The 17500-nt window shown below is 49.4% G+C and overlaps 1 protein-coding gene across 1 annotated transcript in view; it reads left to right on the top strand.

The window, feature by feature from the left end:
* dennd3a (DENN/MADD domain containing 3a) overlaps positions 1-13633 on the top strand; it is a gene marked incomplete at its 3' end in the record, with an annotated part of 37670 nt that extends 24037 nt beyond the window's left edge. The window contains exons 17-25 of the mRNA XM_084461142.1: positions 768-938; positions 1473-1602; positions 2415-2522; positions 5776-5915; positions 8517-8677; positions 9504-9643; positions 10970-11088; positions 11633-11770; positions 13433-13633. Coding sequence (XP_084317268.1) covers positions 768-938; positions 1473-1602; positions 2415-2522; positions 5776-5915; positions 8517-8677; positions 9504-9643; positions 10970-11088; positions 11633-11770; positions 13433-13633 — 1308 coding nt within the window. The remainder of the gene's footprint in view (positions 1-767; positions 939-1472; positions 1603-2414; positions 2523-5775; positions 5916-8516; positions 8678-9503; positions 9644-10969; positions 11089-11632; positions 11771-13432) is intronic.
* Between the last annotated feature and the right edge of the window lie 3867 nt (positions 13634-17500).

Here is a 17500-nt window from a genome sequence, read left to right as displayed (position 1 = left end):
GGTCCGGTTCTATTAATACCTCTGGTGTGTTCTCCTGGTCCGGTTCTATTAATACCTCTGGTGTGTTCTCCTGGTCCGGTTCTATTAATACCTCTGGTGTGTTCTCCTGGTCCAGTTCTATTAATACCTCTGGTGTGTTCTCCTGGTCCGGTTCTATTAATACCTCTGGTGTGTTCTCCTGGTCCAGTTCTATTAATACCTCTGGTGTGTTCTCCTGGTCCAGTTCTATTAATACCTCTGGTGTGTTCTCCTGGTTCCTGGTCCAGTTCTATTAATACCTCTGGTGTGTTCTCCTGGTTCCTGGTCCAGTTCTATTAATACCTGTGTGGTGTGTTCTCCTGGTTCCTGGTCCAGTTCTATTAATACCTCTGGTGTGTTCTCCTGGTTCCTGGTCCAGTTCTATTAATACCTCTGGTGTGTTCTCCTGGTTCCTGGTCCAGTTCTATTAATACCTCTGGTGTGTTCTCCTGGTTCCTGGTCCAGTTCTATTAATACCTCTGGTGTGTTCTCCTGGTCCAGTTCTATTAATACCTCTGGTGTGTTCTCCTGGTTCCTGGTCCAGTTCTATTAATACCTCTGGTGTGTTCTCCTGGTCCAGTTCTATTAATACCTCTGGTGTGTTCTCCTGGTTCCTGGTCCAGTTCTATTAATACCTCTGGTGTGTTCTCCTGGTTCCTGGTCCAGTTCTATTAATACCTCTGGTGTGTTCTCCTGGTTCCTGGTCCAGTTCTATTAATACCTCTGGTGTGTTCTCCTGGTCTTATCAGGAGGTGAAGATCTCCTCCGCCCCCTTCCTGCTCCTGAGGATCCGCTCTCTGAAGATCCGGAGCCAGCAGAGGAAGGAGGCCTTCGAGGTCAACCTGAAGACCGAGTGTGACCTCTGGCACCTCATGATCAAGGAGATGTGGGCCGGCCGCAAGATGGCCGACGTACACAAGGTCAGAACCGCTGTCTTGGAGCGGAGCGGACTGGTTCCAACACCAGGCTGGGGGTGGTGTGTTTGTGCGTGTGTGTGTGCGTGTGTGTGTGTGTGTGTGTGTGGGGGGGGGGGGGGGGCACTGTTTGACATTCCAGAAGGGCTTCACACTGAGCCCAGGCTCCAGCCACCAGCTTCTGCTATAAAACCCATAACCTACACACCCACACACACACACACACACACCCCTCTTCAGTACTCTGTGTTTTTATTGGCCTAATCCAGATTTCCTCCAATCACCTGCCACTTCTTGTTGGCCTACTGACCGGCAATGAGTCACTGTTTAGAGTTACTGATTACAGGGCTATTGAGTGCATTCTACCACCTCTCTCTCTCGTCACAATCTCTCTCTCTCTCCCTCTCTCCCTCTCTCCCTCTCCCTCTCCCTCTCCCTCTCCCTCTCCCTCTCCCTCTCCCTCTCCCTCTCCCTCTCCCTCTCTCTCTCTCTCTCTCTCTCTCCCTCTCTCTCTCTCTCTCTCCCTCTCCCTCCCTCCAGGACCCTCAGTTCATGCAGCAGGCCCTGACCAACGCCCTGCTGATGGACGCGGTGGTGGGGTGTCTGCAGAGCCAGAGGGCCATCTACGCCGCCTCCAAACTGGCACACTTTGACAGGATGAAGATGGACGGTATACACACACATGCACTCTCTCACACACCCACACACATGCACTCTCTCACACACCCACACCAAGGTTATTATAGTTTACCAAAACTAACTAAAAAACGAAAACTAGGTGTGAAAAAATATTTTAGTTAACTGAAATAAAAATAAACTCGACTTTACAAAAAAACGATAACTAACTAAAACTGTATTGTGTGTTTATAAAACTAACTAAAAAAAACTACAATTATTGAGAAAATGTCCTTAGTTTTAGTCTTTTTCATTTCATACATAAGCCTAGTATTTTGGGTGGATATGAAGTCTATCCTCCATTTCTTTAGCTGTGCCCCTGCGCAGGAGTAACCTGACGTGCGCCAGATGGTTTGTTTCACACAGAATGAAACAACATGAGCTCACGACATCAGGATGGTCTCACGAGGCTAGCGCAGAAGAATAACTAAACTAAAACTAATACTGAAACTAATAAAAACTAAACTAAAACTAAGCATTTTCTAAAAACTAAACTAAACTAGCAAACCTGCTTTAAAAACTAATTAAAACTAAACTGAAATTGAAAACAAAAAGTTAAAACGATATAAAAATAAAAACTAATGAAAAAAGCAAAACTATTATAACCTTGACCCACACACATGCACGCACACATACACTCGCATGCACGCACTCTCACACACACACATACTCACACACGCTCACACATACGCACACAGACACACAGCAGGTTCAGTAGAGATTATATTGATAACTTTATTGCTGTGTGTGTGTGTGTGTGTGTGCGTGCGTGCGTGCTTGTGTGTGTGCGCGTGTGTGTGTATCCAGTACCAATGATGGTTCCTAAAACCACGTCGGAGACTCTGAAGCACAAGATCAACCCCTCCCTGGACATGACAGCCCCCCAGGCAGTAGACGTGCTGCTGTACACTCCAGGTACACACACACACACACACACACACACACACACACACACACACACACACACACACACACACACACACTCATTCTCTCAGACAACATCCTCAATGATCTGTTGCTGTGACACACTCCCCTCCTCTCTTTTCTACTCTCTCTCTCTTTGTTTATCAGAACCAACCACACCCAGATTTAGTGGCACCAGACAGAGATGGACAGAGAGAAGCAGGCGTTGGTACTGTAGTCAGACAGACAGACAGACAGACAGGCAGACAGACAGACAGACAGACGGAGACAGACAGGCAGACAGACGGAGACAGACAGGCAGACAGACAGGCAGGCAGGCAGGCAGGCAGGCAGGCAGACGGGCAGACAGACGGGCAGACAGGCAGTCAGACAGGCAGACAGGCAGGCAGACAGAGAGACAAGCAGACAGGCAGACAGACAGACAGACAGAAGCAGGTGTCGGTACTGTAGTCACACAGAGGGACAGAGAGTCGTTGAAGCCTGAATGTAGGTCACACACAAGCTCCCCTGTCCACTGACCGCTCCCTCTCTCACATTCCCTCCCTCCTCTCCCCTCCTCTCCCCTCCTCCCAGCTGAACTCCCCCCTCCTCTCCTCCCTCCCCCTCCTCTCCCCTCCTCCCAGCTGAACTCCCCCCTCCCTCCCCCTCCTCTCCCCTCCTCTCCCCTCCTCCCAGCTGAACTCCCCCCTCCTCTCCTCCCTCCCCCTCCTCTCCCCTCCTCCCAGCTGAACTCTCCCCTCCCTCCCCCTCCTCCCAGCTGAACTCCCCCCTCCTCTCCCCTCCTCCCAGCTGAACTCCCCCCTCCCTCCCCCTCCTCTCCCCTCCTCCCAGCTGAACTCCCCCCTCCCTCCCCCTCCTCTCCCCTCCTCCCAGCTGAACTCCCCCCTCCCTCCCCCTCCTCTCCCCTCCTCCCAGCTGAACTCCCCCCTCCTCTCCCCTCCTCCCAGCTGAACTCCCCCCTCCCTCCCCCTCCTCTCCCCTCCTCCCAGCTGAACTCTCCCCTCCTCCCAGCTGAACTCTCCCCTCCCTCCCCCTCCTCTCCTCCCTCTCCGTTCCCTGTGGAAGACAGGATATGACACCGAGCTGTGTCCTGTGACGGACAGCAGACCGTTAACAGGAAACACGGCTGTTACTTTCCCTCCAAAATTTGAATCTTTCTGACTGCAGCGTGTGTTCCCACGGTAACTCATTCCCAGGAATCAAGCGGTCAGCTGAGCTGTGAGCTTTGACACTGGCTGCTTTGTGGGCACTAACTGTAACCGTGTGAGTGAAACTGTGTGTCCCTGTGTGTGTCCCTGTGTGTGTGTGTCCCTGTGTGTGTGTGTGTGTGTGTGTGTGTGTGTGTGTGTGTGTGTGTGTGTGTGCACGTATGCACGTATGTGTGTGTGTAGTAACAGTGTGTGTGTATTAACAGTGTGTGTGTGTGTAGTAACAGTGTGTGTGTGTGTGTGTGTGTGTGTACTAACAGTGTGTGTAGTAAGTGTGTGTGTGTACAGTATGTGTAGTAACAGTGTGTGTGTGTGTGTGTGTGTGTAGTAACGGTGTGTGTGTGGTGTGTGTGTGTGCGTGTGTGTGTGTGTAGTAACGGTGTGTGTGTGTGTAGTAACGGTGTGTGTGTAGTAACGGTGTGTGTGTGTGTAGTAACGGTGTGTGTGTGTGTGTGTGTGCGTGTGTGTGTGTGTAGTAACGGTGTGTGTGTGTGTAGTAACGGTGTGTGTGTGTGTAGTAACGGTGTGTGTGTGTGTAGTAATGGGGTGTGTGTGTGTGTGTGTAGTAACGGTGTGTGTGTGTCTGTGGTAACGTGTGTGTGTAGTAACGGTGTGTGTGTGTGTGTGTGTGTGTGTAGTAACGGTGTGTGTGTGTGTGTGTGTAGTAATGGGGTGTGTGTGTGTGTGTGTAGTAACGGTGTGTGTGTGTCTGTGGTAACGTGTGTGTGTAGTAACGGTGTGTGTGTGTAGTAACGATGTGTGTGTGTGTGTGTAGTAATGGGGTGTGTGTGTGTGTGTAGTAACGGTGTGTGTGTGTCTGTGGTAACGTGTGTGTGTAGTAACGGTGTGTGTGTGTGTGTGTGTGTGTAGTAACGGTGTGTGTGTGTGTAGTAATGGGGTGTGTGTGTGTGTGTAGTAACGGTGTGTGTGTGACTGTGGTAACGTGTGTGTGTAGTAACGGTGTGTGTGTGTGTGTGTGTGTGTGTGTGTAGTAACGGTGTGTGTGTGTGTGTGTGTGTGTGTGTGTGTGTGTGTAGTAACGGAGTGTGTGTGTAGTAACGGTGTGTGTGTGTGTAGTAACGGTGTGTGTGTGTGTGTGTGTAGTAATGTGTGTGTGTGTGTGTGTGTGTGTGTGTAGTAATGTGTGTGTGTGCGTGTGTGTGTAGTAATGTGTGTGTGTGTGTAGTAATGTGTGTGTGTGTGTAGTAATGTGTGTGTGTGTGTGTAGTAATGTGTGTGTGTGTAGTAATGTGTGTGTGTGTGCATGTGTGTGTGTGTGTGTGTGTGTGTGTAGTAATGTGTGTGTGTGTGTGTGTAGTAATGTGTGTGTGTGTGTGTAGTGTGTGTGTGTGTAGTAATGTGTGTGTGTGTGTGTAGTAATGTGTGTGTGTGTGTAGTAATGTGTGTGTGTAGTAATGTGTGTGTGTGTGTGTGTGTAGTAATGTGTGTGTGTGTGTAGTAATGTGTGTGTGTGTGTGTAGTAATGTGTGTGTGTGTGTGTGTGTGTGTGTGTGTGTAGTAATGCGTGTGTGTGTGTGTGTGTTTCAGGTGAGCTGGGCGTGTAGTAATGTGTGTGTGTGTGTTTCAGGTGAGCTGGGCGTGTGTGTAGTAATGTGTGTGTGTGTGTGTGTAGTAATGTGTGTGTGTGTAGTAATGTATGTGTGTGTGTTTCAGGTGAGCTGGGCGTGTGTGTAGTAATGTGTGTGTGTGTGTGTGTGTGTGTGTGTGTGTGTGTGTGTGTAGTCATGTGTGTGTGTAGTAATGTGTGTGTGTGTGTTTCAGGTGAGCTGGGCTTGTAGTAATGTGTGTGTGTGTGTGTCTCAGGTGAGCTGGGCGTGTAGTAATGTGTGTGTGTGTGTTTCAGGTGAGCTTGGCGTGTGTGTAGTAATGTGTGTGTGTGTGTAGTAATGTGTGTGTGTAGTAATGTGTGTGTGTGTGTGTTTCAGGTGAGCTGGGCGTGTAGTAATGTGGGTGTGTGTAGTAATGTGTGTGTTTGTGTGTAGTAATGTGTGTGTGTGTGTGTGTTTGTGTTTCAGGTGAGCTGGGCGTGTCGGACACCGAGGGGGACGGGAACCCCAAGCTGTGGGTTGCCCTGAGCGACGGGAAGGTGGTGGTGTTTGACGCGGCCAGCTGGTCTCTTCAGCAGACCTGCGTTCAGGCCGGCTCCGCTCGCCTGGTGAGGACCTAGAACACCACAGCCTAGCCCAACCCTAACCCTGACCTAGAACACCGCTGACCCTAGCCCAACCCTAACCCTGACCTAGAACACCGCTGACCCTAGCCTAGCCCAACCCTAACCCTGACCTAGAACCCCGCTGACCCTAGCCTAGCCCAACCCTAACCCTGACCTAGAACCCCGCTGACCCTAGCCTAGCCCAACCCTAACCCTGACCTAGAACCCCGCTGACCCTAGCCTAGCCCAACCCTAACCCTGACCTAGAACACCGCTGACCCTAGCCTAGCCCAACCCTAACCCTGACCTAGAACACCGCTGACCCTAGCCTAGCCCAACCCTAACCCTGACCTAGAACACCGCTGACCCTAGCCTAGCCCAACCCTAACCCTGACCTAGAACACCGCTGACCCTAGCCTAGCCCAACCCTAACCCTAACCCGACTGCTGAGGTCCTGGTACACTGCTGACCCTAGCCCATCAAAAATATCCTCACAGTTCAGGAGGGGTTCAGCTGGCGTGTTGAGGCCCAGGTCTGAGGAACCTGGTGTGTTAAGGCTGAGGAAGCTGGTGTGTTAAGCCTGAGGAAGCTGGTGTGTTAAGGCCCAGGCCTGAGGAAGCTGGTGTGTTAAGCCTGAGGAAGCTGGTGTGTTAAGGCCCAGGCCTGAGGAAGCTGGTGTGTTAAGGCCCAGGCCTGAGGAAGCTGGTGTGTTGAGGCCCAGGCCTGAGGAAGCTGGTGTGTTGAGTCCCAGACCTGAGGAAGCTGGTGTGTTAAGCCTGAGGAAGCTGGTGTGTTAAGGCCCAGGCCTGAGGAAGCTGGTGTGTTAAGCCTGAGGAAGCTGGTGTGTTAAGGCCCAGACCTGAGGAAGCTGGTGTGTTAAGCCTGAGGAAGCTGGTGTGTTAAGCCTGAGGAAGCTGGTGTGTTGAGGCCCAGGCCTGAGGAAGCTGGTGTGTTGAGGCCCAGGCCTGAGGAAGCTGGTGTGTTGAGGCCCAGGCCTGAGGAAGCTGGTGTGTTGAGGCCCAGACCTGAGGAAGCTGGTGTGTTAAGGCCCAGGCCTGAGGAAGCTGGTGTGTTAAGGCCCAGGCCTGAGGAAGCTGGTGTGTTGAGGCCCAGGCCTGAGGAAGCTGGTGTGTTGAGGCCCAGGCCTGAGGAAGCTGGTGTGTTGAGGCCCAGGCCTGAGGAAGCTGGCGTGTTGAGGCCCAGGCCTGAGGAAGCTGGTGTGAGGAAGCTGGTGTGTTGAGGCCCAGGCCTGAGGAAGCTGGTGTGTTAAGCCTGAGGAAGCTGGTGTGTTGAGGCCCAGGCCTGAGGAAGCTGGTGTGTTAAGCCTGAGGAAGCTGGTGTGTTGAGGCCCAGGCCTGAGGAAGCTGGTGTGAGGAAGCTGGTGTGTTGAGGCCCAGGCCTGAGGAAGCTGGTGTGTTGAGGCCCAGGCCTGAGGAAGCTGGTGTGTTGAGGCCCAGGCCTGAGGAAGCTGGTGTGTTAAGCCTGAGGAAGCTGGTGTGTTAAGGCCCAGGCCTGAGGAAGCTGGTGTGTTAAGGCCCAGGCCTGAGGAAGCTGGTGTGTTGAGTCCCAGGCCTGAGGAAGCTGGTGTGTTGAGGCCCAGGCCTGAGGAAGCTGGTGTGTTGAGGCCCAGGCCTGAGGAAGCTGGTGTGTTGAGGCCCAGGCCTGAGGAAGCTGGTGTTTTAGAATAGAAAATCTTTAATGTCCACGAGTGGAAATTTGTTTTGGTCAGGTCAGCAAAAACACATCCTTCACACCACAACAACAATAAAGACAGACAGACAGACAGACAGACTGTCTGTCTGACCAGTCTGTCTGTCTGTCTGTCTGTCTGTCTGTCTGTCTGTCTGTCTGTCTGTCTGTCTGTCTGTCTGTCTGTCTGTCTGTCAGTGAGTGAGTGAGTGAGTGTGAGAGTGTGTGTGTGAGTGTGAGAGTGTGTGAGTGTGTGTGTGTGTGTGTGTGTGTGTCCGTGTGTGTGTGTGTGTGTGTGTGTGTGTCCGTGTGTGTGTGTGTCCCAGGCCTGAGGGGGCTGGCATGAGGCACGGCCGCTTTCAACACATCCTTTCACCACATGGCTGGTCAGAACCTCCGTAGCAACAACCACAAACTAGGAGGCGTCAAACTTACTTCATAAACATTTCCTCTCACAGAAAACGCTCTCGCATTCACTACTGAACCTCTCACAGGTAGATAGATAGATTCAGAGGCCAGTACATGTATCTATTAAATTAGATAAATAGATAGATAGATAGATAGATAGATAGATAGATAGATAGATAGAGTAGATTCCTTTGACAGTTGAGACATGAAACGCGTTGAGGAGTACTGAAGGGAGTAGTAATTCACTCACCACTGTGATTAACCCTGGACGTTCTGTCACATGAGCTGTATTTAGTTGTGGAATCCAGAGAGTCAGACAGGAAAGGTTTCTGACGACCCCTAGTGGCAGGTGACTGTACTGCATTGTGTCTTTGGCTCTTGCCAAGAACACTGCAGTAGAAAATGTCTTTCATTTTTGTTAATCAAGTGTCAAATTAGTGTAACATTTTATAGATACACCTTGAGGAAGGATCGCTTTATATGTTGTTGTTGTTGTTGTTTGTTCAGAACTGCATGCTGGGAGTGGACAGGCAGCAGGTGTGGATTGGCTCCCAGGACTCGGTCATTTACATAATCAGCACCAGGAGCATGTCCTGTAACAAACAGCTGACGGACCACCGGGCGGAGGTCACCGGGCTGGCCTTGGGAGAGCGCTCCGAGAAGCACAGGTGAGCTGACCTAGCCTGGTATGACCATCCCCATCTAGCCAGCTCACTGCTACGCACCACAATATCGGTCTGGCCTTCGCCCCATAGAGAGTGAGTTCGTGGGCAGGGGTACTTGCCTTGACAGACACCTTCAGCCAATCAGCGTTCAGCAAACCTTTGCCAAATCCAGTCGGAAGAACGGCAAAAACATATTTTCCACCGAGAAACTCCGCTAGTGCGTACTCTTGTTCTTGTTTAAGTGTGATTAAGTCTATTTCTGCAATAACTGCACTTATAGCTGCGTTTATTCTTCTAATGTTAACGTTATCACTCGTTGCTTCGGGAGCCGCCATGTTTGTTAAGCAAGCGGCAGGGACACAAACCAATCAGGGGCTGCTTTCCACTGTGGTACAGAACAGCAGCGGTATGGTCTGGATTTTGGGATAATGGCTCTGGAGGAGGTGAAGGCGAGACCGTTCTGCATTAGTGAAACAGAATGTGAGCTGGCGAGAACGGGATGGTCGTACCAGGCTAGAGCTGACTATCTATCTATCTATCTATCTATCTATCTATCTATCTATCTATCTATCTATCTATCTATCTATCTATCTATCCATCTACAGGTATCTATCTATCTATCTATCTATCTATCTACAGGTATCTATCTATTTACAGGTATCTATCTATCTATCTATCTATCTATCTACAGGTATCTATCTATCTATCTATTTACAGGTATCTATCTATCTATCTATCTATCTATCTATCTAATTTAACAGATACAGGTACAGGCCTCTGTGACGTCTAAACCCAACAGTAACCCCTGCCCCTGCTGTTCCCCCTCCAGCCCCAAGGTGGCGTACTCGTGCAGTGCGGAGGGCGTGGTGATGCTGTGGGACGTGGCGTCCCTGCAGGTCAGGAAGCAGTTCCGTCTGTCCTGCGACCGTCTGCAGTCCCTCCAGCCCTGCGGTGGGACGCTCTGGTGCTGTGAGTTACCGTCCGTCATCGTTAAATCAACCTTCAAACGACATCAAACACAACCGTTTAATCAACCTCCAAATGACGTCAAACACAACCGTTTAATCAACCTCCAAATGACGTCAAACACAACCGTTTAATCAACCTCCAAATGACATCAAACACAACTGTTTAATCAACCTCCAAACGACGTCAAACACAACAGCAACACAGTCTTGACAAGCAGGCTTGCACTGTTTTAATGTTTAAACGATGTTGACAAGCTTAAAGGAGTAGTAAAGGGAAAATGCAAGAAACTCACTAAGGTGCTAGTTGGCGTTCTGACATAATTCACCATTAAGTAAGATACTACTTCATCTAAAAAGGCTTTTTAAAATATTTAGTATAGAAACTATTTAGTCGCAGCACATACGTATGTAAACTTCTGCAAACTAGGTAGCCTAGCAACATAAACAATAACAATAGCTACCGTAAGTAGTTTCGCTTCCTGAATCCCCTCTGCGGATTGATCTACACATCTACAACGGTCGCTTCAATACAAGTCAATGGATTTCATAAAATGATCAATAAAACCCTACAGGATTCATACTTTGCGGCGAATTTGATGTCAGAACACCAACGGTCACCAATTACCCCCTCGGTGAGTTTCTTGTCTTTGAAATCGAGAGTTTAACATGAACGTTTTTTGAATGATTTTTCACGGTGCCCACCCACATCCATTGTATGACCAAAACGGCGGTAGAACAATTATCAGACTTTCTCAAAAGTGCTAGTTTTATCAACGTTTTGATCTGAACCATTGTATATGATCATAAGTAACCTTAAAACAGCTAAACATGCATTTTCCCCTTACTACTCCTTTAAGACGATGTCTACCGACTTGCAAACAAACATTTATATAACATATATATGAAACGTCAACGCTATCTTAACACAGCATTTACAAGTTCACTCAAATTTGACCCAACATTCACAACATTAACCCAACCTTGGTCTCGCATAGCCAGTCCTATCTCCATACTTTGTTTACACTGTACCAGCGCTGGAGAAAGGTCTGGCTGGACTCTACCATTCGGAGATAGGCGTGAAAAAACGCTCTAAACCAATCACAATCGTCCTGGGCAGAGCGGTTGCTAGGTGATGTTGTTTCATGTAGTCTGGATTGAATCTGATTGGGCCGGGGGGAATCTCCCGTCACCGCTGAGTTTTATATAAACTAATGACAAGGCTTATCCCTAAAACATCCACCTGGTGAGTCAGACTAGCCCGGCCTCTACCCTTGGTGCAGAGCGTCCAGAGCGATCCCTGAGCGGTCCTGCTGTGTGCTTCTTGCAGGCGCCAGGGACTGTGTGATGGAGGTGTGGAAGACGGGCGTGGTGCACCGTAGGACCGCCCTCCCCGAGCAGCTCAGGGGCTCCGTCACAGCCTTCAGCTGCCTGCTGCTGCTGCCGGAGGTCTCTCTCTCTCTCTCTCTGTCCCCCTCTCTCTCTCTCTCTGTCCCCCTCTCTCTCTTTGTCCCTCTCTCTCTGTCCCCCTCTCTCTGTCCCCCACTCTCTCTCCTTGTCCCTCTGTCTCTCTCTCTGTCTCTCTGTCTGTCCCTGTCTCTCTGTCCTTCTTTCTCTCTGTCCTTCTCTCTCTCTCTCTCTCTTTCCCCCTTTCTCTCTTTGTCCCTCTCTCTCTGTCCCCCTCTCTTTGTCCCTTTGTCTCTCTCTCTGTCCCCTCTTTCTTTGTCTCTCTCTCTCTGTCTCTATCTCTCTCTGTCCCTCTCTCTGTCCTTCTTTCTCTCTCCTTCTCTCTCTCTCTGTCCCTCTCTCGCTCGCTATTTCTCTCTCACTTTATTTCTCTCTCTCCTCTCTCTGTCTTCTTGCCTCACCCTCTATGTAGAGATCGTCCAGCTGTCAAAGATATACAATTCATTTTCTTTACATTCTAGAGATAATCTAAGACTGTGTGTGTGTGTGTGTGTGTGTGTGTGTGCGTGTGCGCGCGCGCGTGTAGCTGGAGCAGCTGTGGACGGTGTGTGTGGACACGGGGGAGGTGTGTGTGTGGTCCCTCATGGAACCCAGTAAGCCCCTCCAGAGGACCCAGCTGCCTGACTGCACGGGGGTCACCTGCATGATCAGGGTCAAGAGCCAGGTAGGAGTGTGCTTGATCAGGGTGAAGAGATCAGGTAAGAGTGTGCTTGATCAGGGTGAAGAGCCAGGTAAGAGTGTGCTTGATCAGGGTCAAGAGCCAGGTAAGAGTGTGCTTGATCAGGGTGAAGAGCCAGGTAAGAGTGTGCTTGATCAGGGTCAAGAGCCAGGTAAGAGTGTGCTTGATCAGGGTGAAGAGCCAGGTAAGAGTGTGCTTGATCAGGGTCAAGAGCCAGGTAAGAGTGTGCTTGATCAGGGTGAAGAGCCAGGTAAGAGTGTGCTTGATCAGGGTGAAGAGCCAGGTAAGAGTGAGCTTGATCAGGGTCAAGAGGCAGGTAGGAGTGTGCTTGATCAGGGTGAAGAGATCAGGTAAGAGTGTGCTTGATCAGGGTGAAGAGCCAGGTAAGAGTGTGCTTGATCAGGGTCAAGAGCCAGGTAAGAGTGTGCTTGATCAGGGTGAAGAGCCAGGTAAGAGTGTGCTTGATCAGGGTCAAGAGCCAGGTAAGAGTGTGCTTGATCAGGGTGAAGAGCCAGGTAAGAGTGTGCTTGATCAGGGTCAAGAGCCAGGTAAGAGTGTGCTTGATCAGGGTGAAGAGATCAGGTAAGAGTGTGCTTGATCAGGGTCAAGAGCCAGGTAAGAGTGTGCTTGATCAGGGTGAAGAGATCAGGTAAGAGTGTGCTTGATCAGGGTGAAGAGGCAGGTAAGAGTGTGCTTGATCAGGGTGAAGAGGCAGGTAAGAGTGTGCTTGATCAGGGTGAAGAGCCAGGTAGGAGTGTGCTTGATCAGGGTGAAGAGGCAGGTAAGAGTGTGCTTGATCAGGGTGAAGAGGCAGGTAAGAGTGTGCTTGATCAGGGTGAAGAGGCAGGTAAGAGTGTGCTTGATCAGGGTCAAGAGGCAGGTAAGAGTGTGCTTGATCAGGGTGAAGAGGCAGGTAAGAGTGTGCTTGATCAGGGTCAAGAGGCAGGTAAGAGTGTGCTTGATCAGGGTGAAGAGCCAGGTAGGAGTGTGCTTGATCAGGGTCAGAGTGTGCTTGGGCTGGCGTGATCTAGCCTGGTACACCACACTCATCCAGAATATTTTTTTACGTTTTCACTACGAGCCCGGACTTTCACCCACCCAGAGCGATTTCAGTTTTCCCAGTAAATGGGGCACCAATCAGAAGACATTTTAACTGCTGTTCTGCCCCCAGTCCCTGATTGGTTCCTGTAGATGATGACGCAAAATACAGGAGTACGCCAGTAGTAGAACAGTAATGGCAACTCCAAAGCAATGGGCGGTAACGTTAACGCTAGAACGTTAGAATAAACAGCCATGAGTGCAGTTATTGCAGAAATAGACTCAATAACAACAATTAAAGAATAACGAGTATGCACTAGCGGAGTTTCTGAGCGGAAAAGACGTTTTTGCCATTCTTACGACTGGATTTGGCAAAAGTTTGATCTATGTTTTGTTACGCTTATTGGCTGAAGGAGTTTCTGTCAAGGCAAATACTCCCGCCCACTCAAAGGTCCAGACTCATAGTGAAAATGTCACACAAAACATGGTGATGAGGTTTACCAGGCTAGGCATGATCAGGGGCTTGGGGACATGGTCCTAATGTTGATATGAAAGCTATTGAGAATGTCGGTTGGTTCTGAACCCCCTCTCCTCCCCCCTGCTGCGCAGGTCTGGGTGGGGGGCCGGGGCCGGAACGGGGGGAAGGCCAGGGGGAAGATCTACGTACTGGACCCACAGCGCCACCTGGTGGAGAAGGAGCTGGTGGCTCACAGCGACACGGTCCAGGCGCTCTGCTCGGCCGAGGACCGCTACGTCCTGAGCGGCGCCGCGCGCGAGGACGGGAAGATCGCCATCTGGAAGGTGGAGTAGAGACACGGCGCCCTCTAGTGGCTGGAGGACGGAGCAGGAGGATGACCGCGGACCAAGGAAGGAAGGAAGGAAGCAAGGAAGGAAGGAAGGAAGGAAGGATGGATCAATGGACAGAGAGAGAGAGAGAGAGAAAGAAAGAAAGAAAGAAAGAAAGAAAGAAAGAAAGAAAGAAAGAAAGAAAGAAAGAAAGGAAGGAAGGAAGGAAGGAAGGAAGGAAGGAAGGAAGGAAGGAAGGAAGGAAGGAAGCATGTTTATGGTATTTGAACAGGAAGTAAGGAAAGCTGTTTTCTAGTATTTGAACAGTCCCAGTCCAGCTATGAAGGGCCAGACGGTAACTAAAGGGAACTCACTGAAGTATTCTATCTCCAGTCGCCAAGGAAACCTCACCTGCTTCTCAGCAGATGTGGAGAACTGGAATTCTCTGTCCATTCTGTATTTAACCTCATTTATCAGTGTTTCTCAACCCTAACCCTTAAACCTTAACGCCTTATCTCAGTACTAGCATAGGAATAGTCCCATATATTAGAATACTTATTATTGTATTTATATGTATTTTGTAAGTCTGTACATGAAGAGTTTTGTACATTTGAAGTAACGTTCCCAAACATACATACACAGTGCTGCCCACACATTGAACTGCATTGTGTTGTACTAGTTGTAATAAATGCCTGTTGTAATTGATGCTAAAACATTGTTTCATGTCACTCACTTTTTCTAACAATGCTGGATGAGAATGTCAATAAAGATGACGTTTCACAGATTGAAAGTGTTGGAGAGAATTCAGACATCTGTATCTATAGTATTCAATGTACGGTAATTGATTGATTACGCTGATCAAACATGCACTTCTGACATTCACCAGCAGGGAGCAGCATTCATCTTTGTTGAAATGAACTCAATGTAATATTCTGGTGTCATTTCACTCCTGACCTCTAGGAACTGGTCACATTTCTAGGAACTTTTCACATTTCTAGGAACTGTTCAAATTTCGCTTCCATTTGAGGTCAAAAGCTGATCAGGTCAGGCATATTCACACATAATGTGATAAAGACTACCAAATTCTCCCAATGTAATCCTTTAGTTTTCCTGCATTTTGTTTTAAATGTCCTTTTTTTGCATTTCGTTTCATATGACCTTTTATGTGTTTCTTGCACTTTGTCTTGATGCTTTTAATGTCATGTAAAGCACTTTGAATTGCCTTGTTGCTGAAATGTGCTATACAAATAAACTTGCCTTACCTTACCTAATCTCCCCAGGGTTATAATCCAACCCAGGCATAATCTGGCAGTCTTTCACTTCCTCCATATTCTGATGGGTCCGATCTGGTTACTATGGCAACTGGGCTAGGATAGGCTGGGCTAGTTCTGATCTCCCAGAAAAAAAGTCCTCTTTAGAGACGCTAACATCAACGTCAAAAAACCTCAGACTCATCCCACAAAATATTCTCATTATTGTGATTCTCCGTCTCTGGCGGGACAGAGAGACGCGGGGAGACAGACGCTGGACTGGACGGGGAGACGTGGGGAGACAGACGCTGGACTGGACGGGGAGACGCGGGGAGACAGACGCTGGTCTGGACAGAGAGACGCGGGGAGACAGACGCTGGACTGGACGGGGAGACCCGGGGAGACAGACGCTGGACTGAGACAGAGAGACGCGGGGAGACAGACGCTGGACTGAGACAGAGAGACGCGGGGAGACAGACGCTGGACGGGACAGAGAGACGCGGGGAGACAGACGCTGGACGGGACAGAGACGCGGGGAGACAGACGCTGGACGGGACAGAGAGACGCGGGGAGACAGACGCTGGACGGGACAGAGAGACGCGGGGAGACAGACGCTGGACTGGACGGGGAGACAGACGCTGGACGGGACAGAGAGACGCGGGGAGACAGACGCTGGACTGAGAGGATCAGAGAGCTGCTCATAAATACAGCTGCAGATTATAGAAACCTGGAATTTAAAAAAAACAATGCAGGATTGGTTGAATGCAGGATTGGTTGAATGCAGGATTGGTTGAATGCAGGATTGGGTTTAGCTGCTTCTAAATGTCATCTCTGGTGACGGCTACAACTAGCAGTCCTTGTCCCTAGAAGGCTCTGCGCTGGGGGGGTGACGTCCATGGGACATGTGGTCTAAACTGTGGATCTGGAGAGAAACACACAGTGATTGACTGACTTGCCTGTGCTGGGGTCAGGGGTCATCTGGTGTAGGAGGTATACGGGTAGAGATGAAGATAATTGCACAAAGGAGAGTTTTCAGCCTGGAGTTAGAGGGTCAGATTACTAGAGGACAGCACAGGTGCTGTTTCAACCCCGCAGAGTGGGGGATGGTGTGTGTGTGTGTGTGTGTGTGTGTTTGGCAGAGGGAGAGAGAGAGAGAGACATCCAATGGAATACAATCACTGTTAAGATTGTCAATCATCTGTGTCTTCCTGCACCACACTGATCTCTGTACATAGACACTGTATATACTGAACAAACAACATTTGTACATTAAAAAAAATCTTGGATTTACACAGTCCTCCCTTTATTTCTATTTCTATTTTTCAAACTGCAGTGTCCACATTTTTCTATTTTTATTTGAAGTTCTCTTTACTTATACACAGATCTGTTTACACCTACTTATTTTAGTATAACTTCAATTGTACTTTGTACAAATTGTAAATGTGTTTTTAATTCACACTTGCTCTGGTCATTTAAACATACTATATGTTTCCCATGATGTAAATAATGCCCATTTGAAATGAAATTGAGAGAGGGAGAGAGGGAGGTAGAGAGAAAGAGAGATGTAGAGAGAGAGAGAGGTGATATAGATTCTAGGGGGGTAGTGATGTCACCAGTGAGTTTCTCTGATGCAGCTGCTACTGCCAGCGAAGTGACCTGATACTGGTGAACATGCTGGAAGCTCTCTGCTCAGATCTCCTCCTCCTCCTCCTCTGCTCAGATCTCCTCCTCCTCTCTGCTCAGATCTCCTCCTCCTCCTCCTCTCTGCTCAGATCTCCTCCTCCTCCTCTCTGCTCAGATCTCCTCCTCCTCCTCTCTGCTCAGATCTCCTCCTCCTCTCTGCTCAGATCTCCTCTCTGCTCAGATCTCCTCCTCTCTGCTCAGATCTCCTCCTCCTCCTCTCTGCTCAGATCTCCTCCTCCTCTCTGATCATGAGATCTTCACCTCCTCCTCCTCCTCTCTGCTCAGATCTCCTCCTCTCTGCTCAGATTTCCTCCTCCTCCTCTCTGCTCAGATCTCCTCCTCTCTGATCATCAGATCTTCACCTCCTCCTCCTCCTCTCTGCTCAGATCTCCTCCTCCTCTCTGCTCAGATCTCCTCCTCTCTGCTCAGATCTCCTCCTCCTCTCTGCTCAGATCTCCTCCTCCTCGTCTCTGCTCAGATCTCCTCCTCCTCTCTGCTCAGATCTCCTCCTCTCTGATCATGAGATCTTCACCTCCTCCTCCTCCTCTCTCATCATCAGATCTTCACCTCCTCCGTGATCACCAGTGATCAACTAGATCTTCAGCACATCCTCTCTGATCATATAACGATGTGACCAGCTAGATCTAATAATGAAGAAACCTACTGAATACTATTCATAACACTTTCTTTTATGTTTTTTGTGTGTAGAGATTAATATCAGAAACATTGTCTCACACTGTCAGAGACCAAAGGCCTAGAGAGCCTATACATTTCGAAGTAGTTAGGCTCAAACACAGGCTACTGTAGGATTTGGAGGTGTAACTCTGTTTCAAAGCAACAGCAGCAGTGCGCGATGGCCGCTAGTCTGCCTGGGTGAAGCGTGTGTGTGGGTGAAGTGTGTGTGTGTGTGTGTGTGTGTGTGTGTGTGTGTGTGTGTGTTGTGTGTTGTGTGTGTGTG

The sequence above is a fragment of the Borostomias antarcticus genome, assembly GCF_949987555.1.
Source record: "Borostomias antarcticus genome assembly, chromosome: 36".
Lineage (NCBI taxonomy): Eukaryota > Metazoa > Chordata > Actinopteri > Stomiiformes > Stomiidae > Borostomias > Borostomias antarcticus.
The sequence above is the reverse complement of the archived record's forward strand: the minus strand, read 5'-3'. Positions and strand labels throughout refer to the sequence as shown.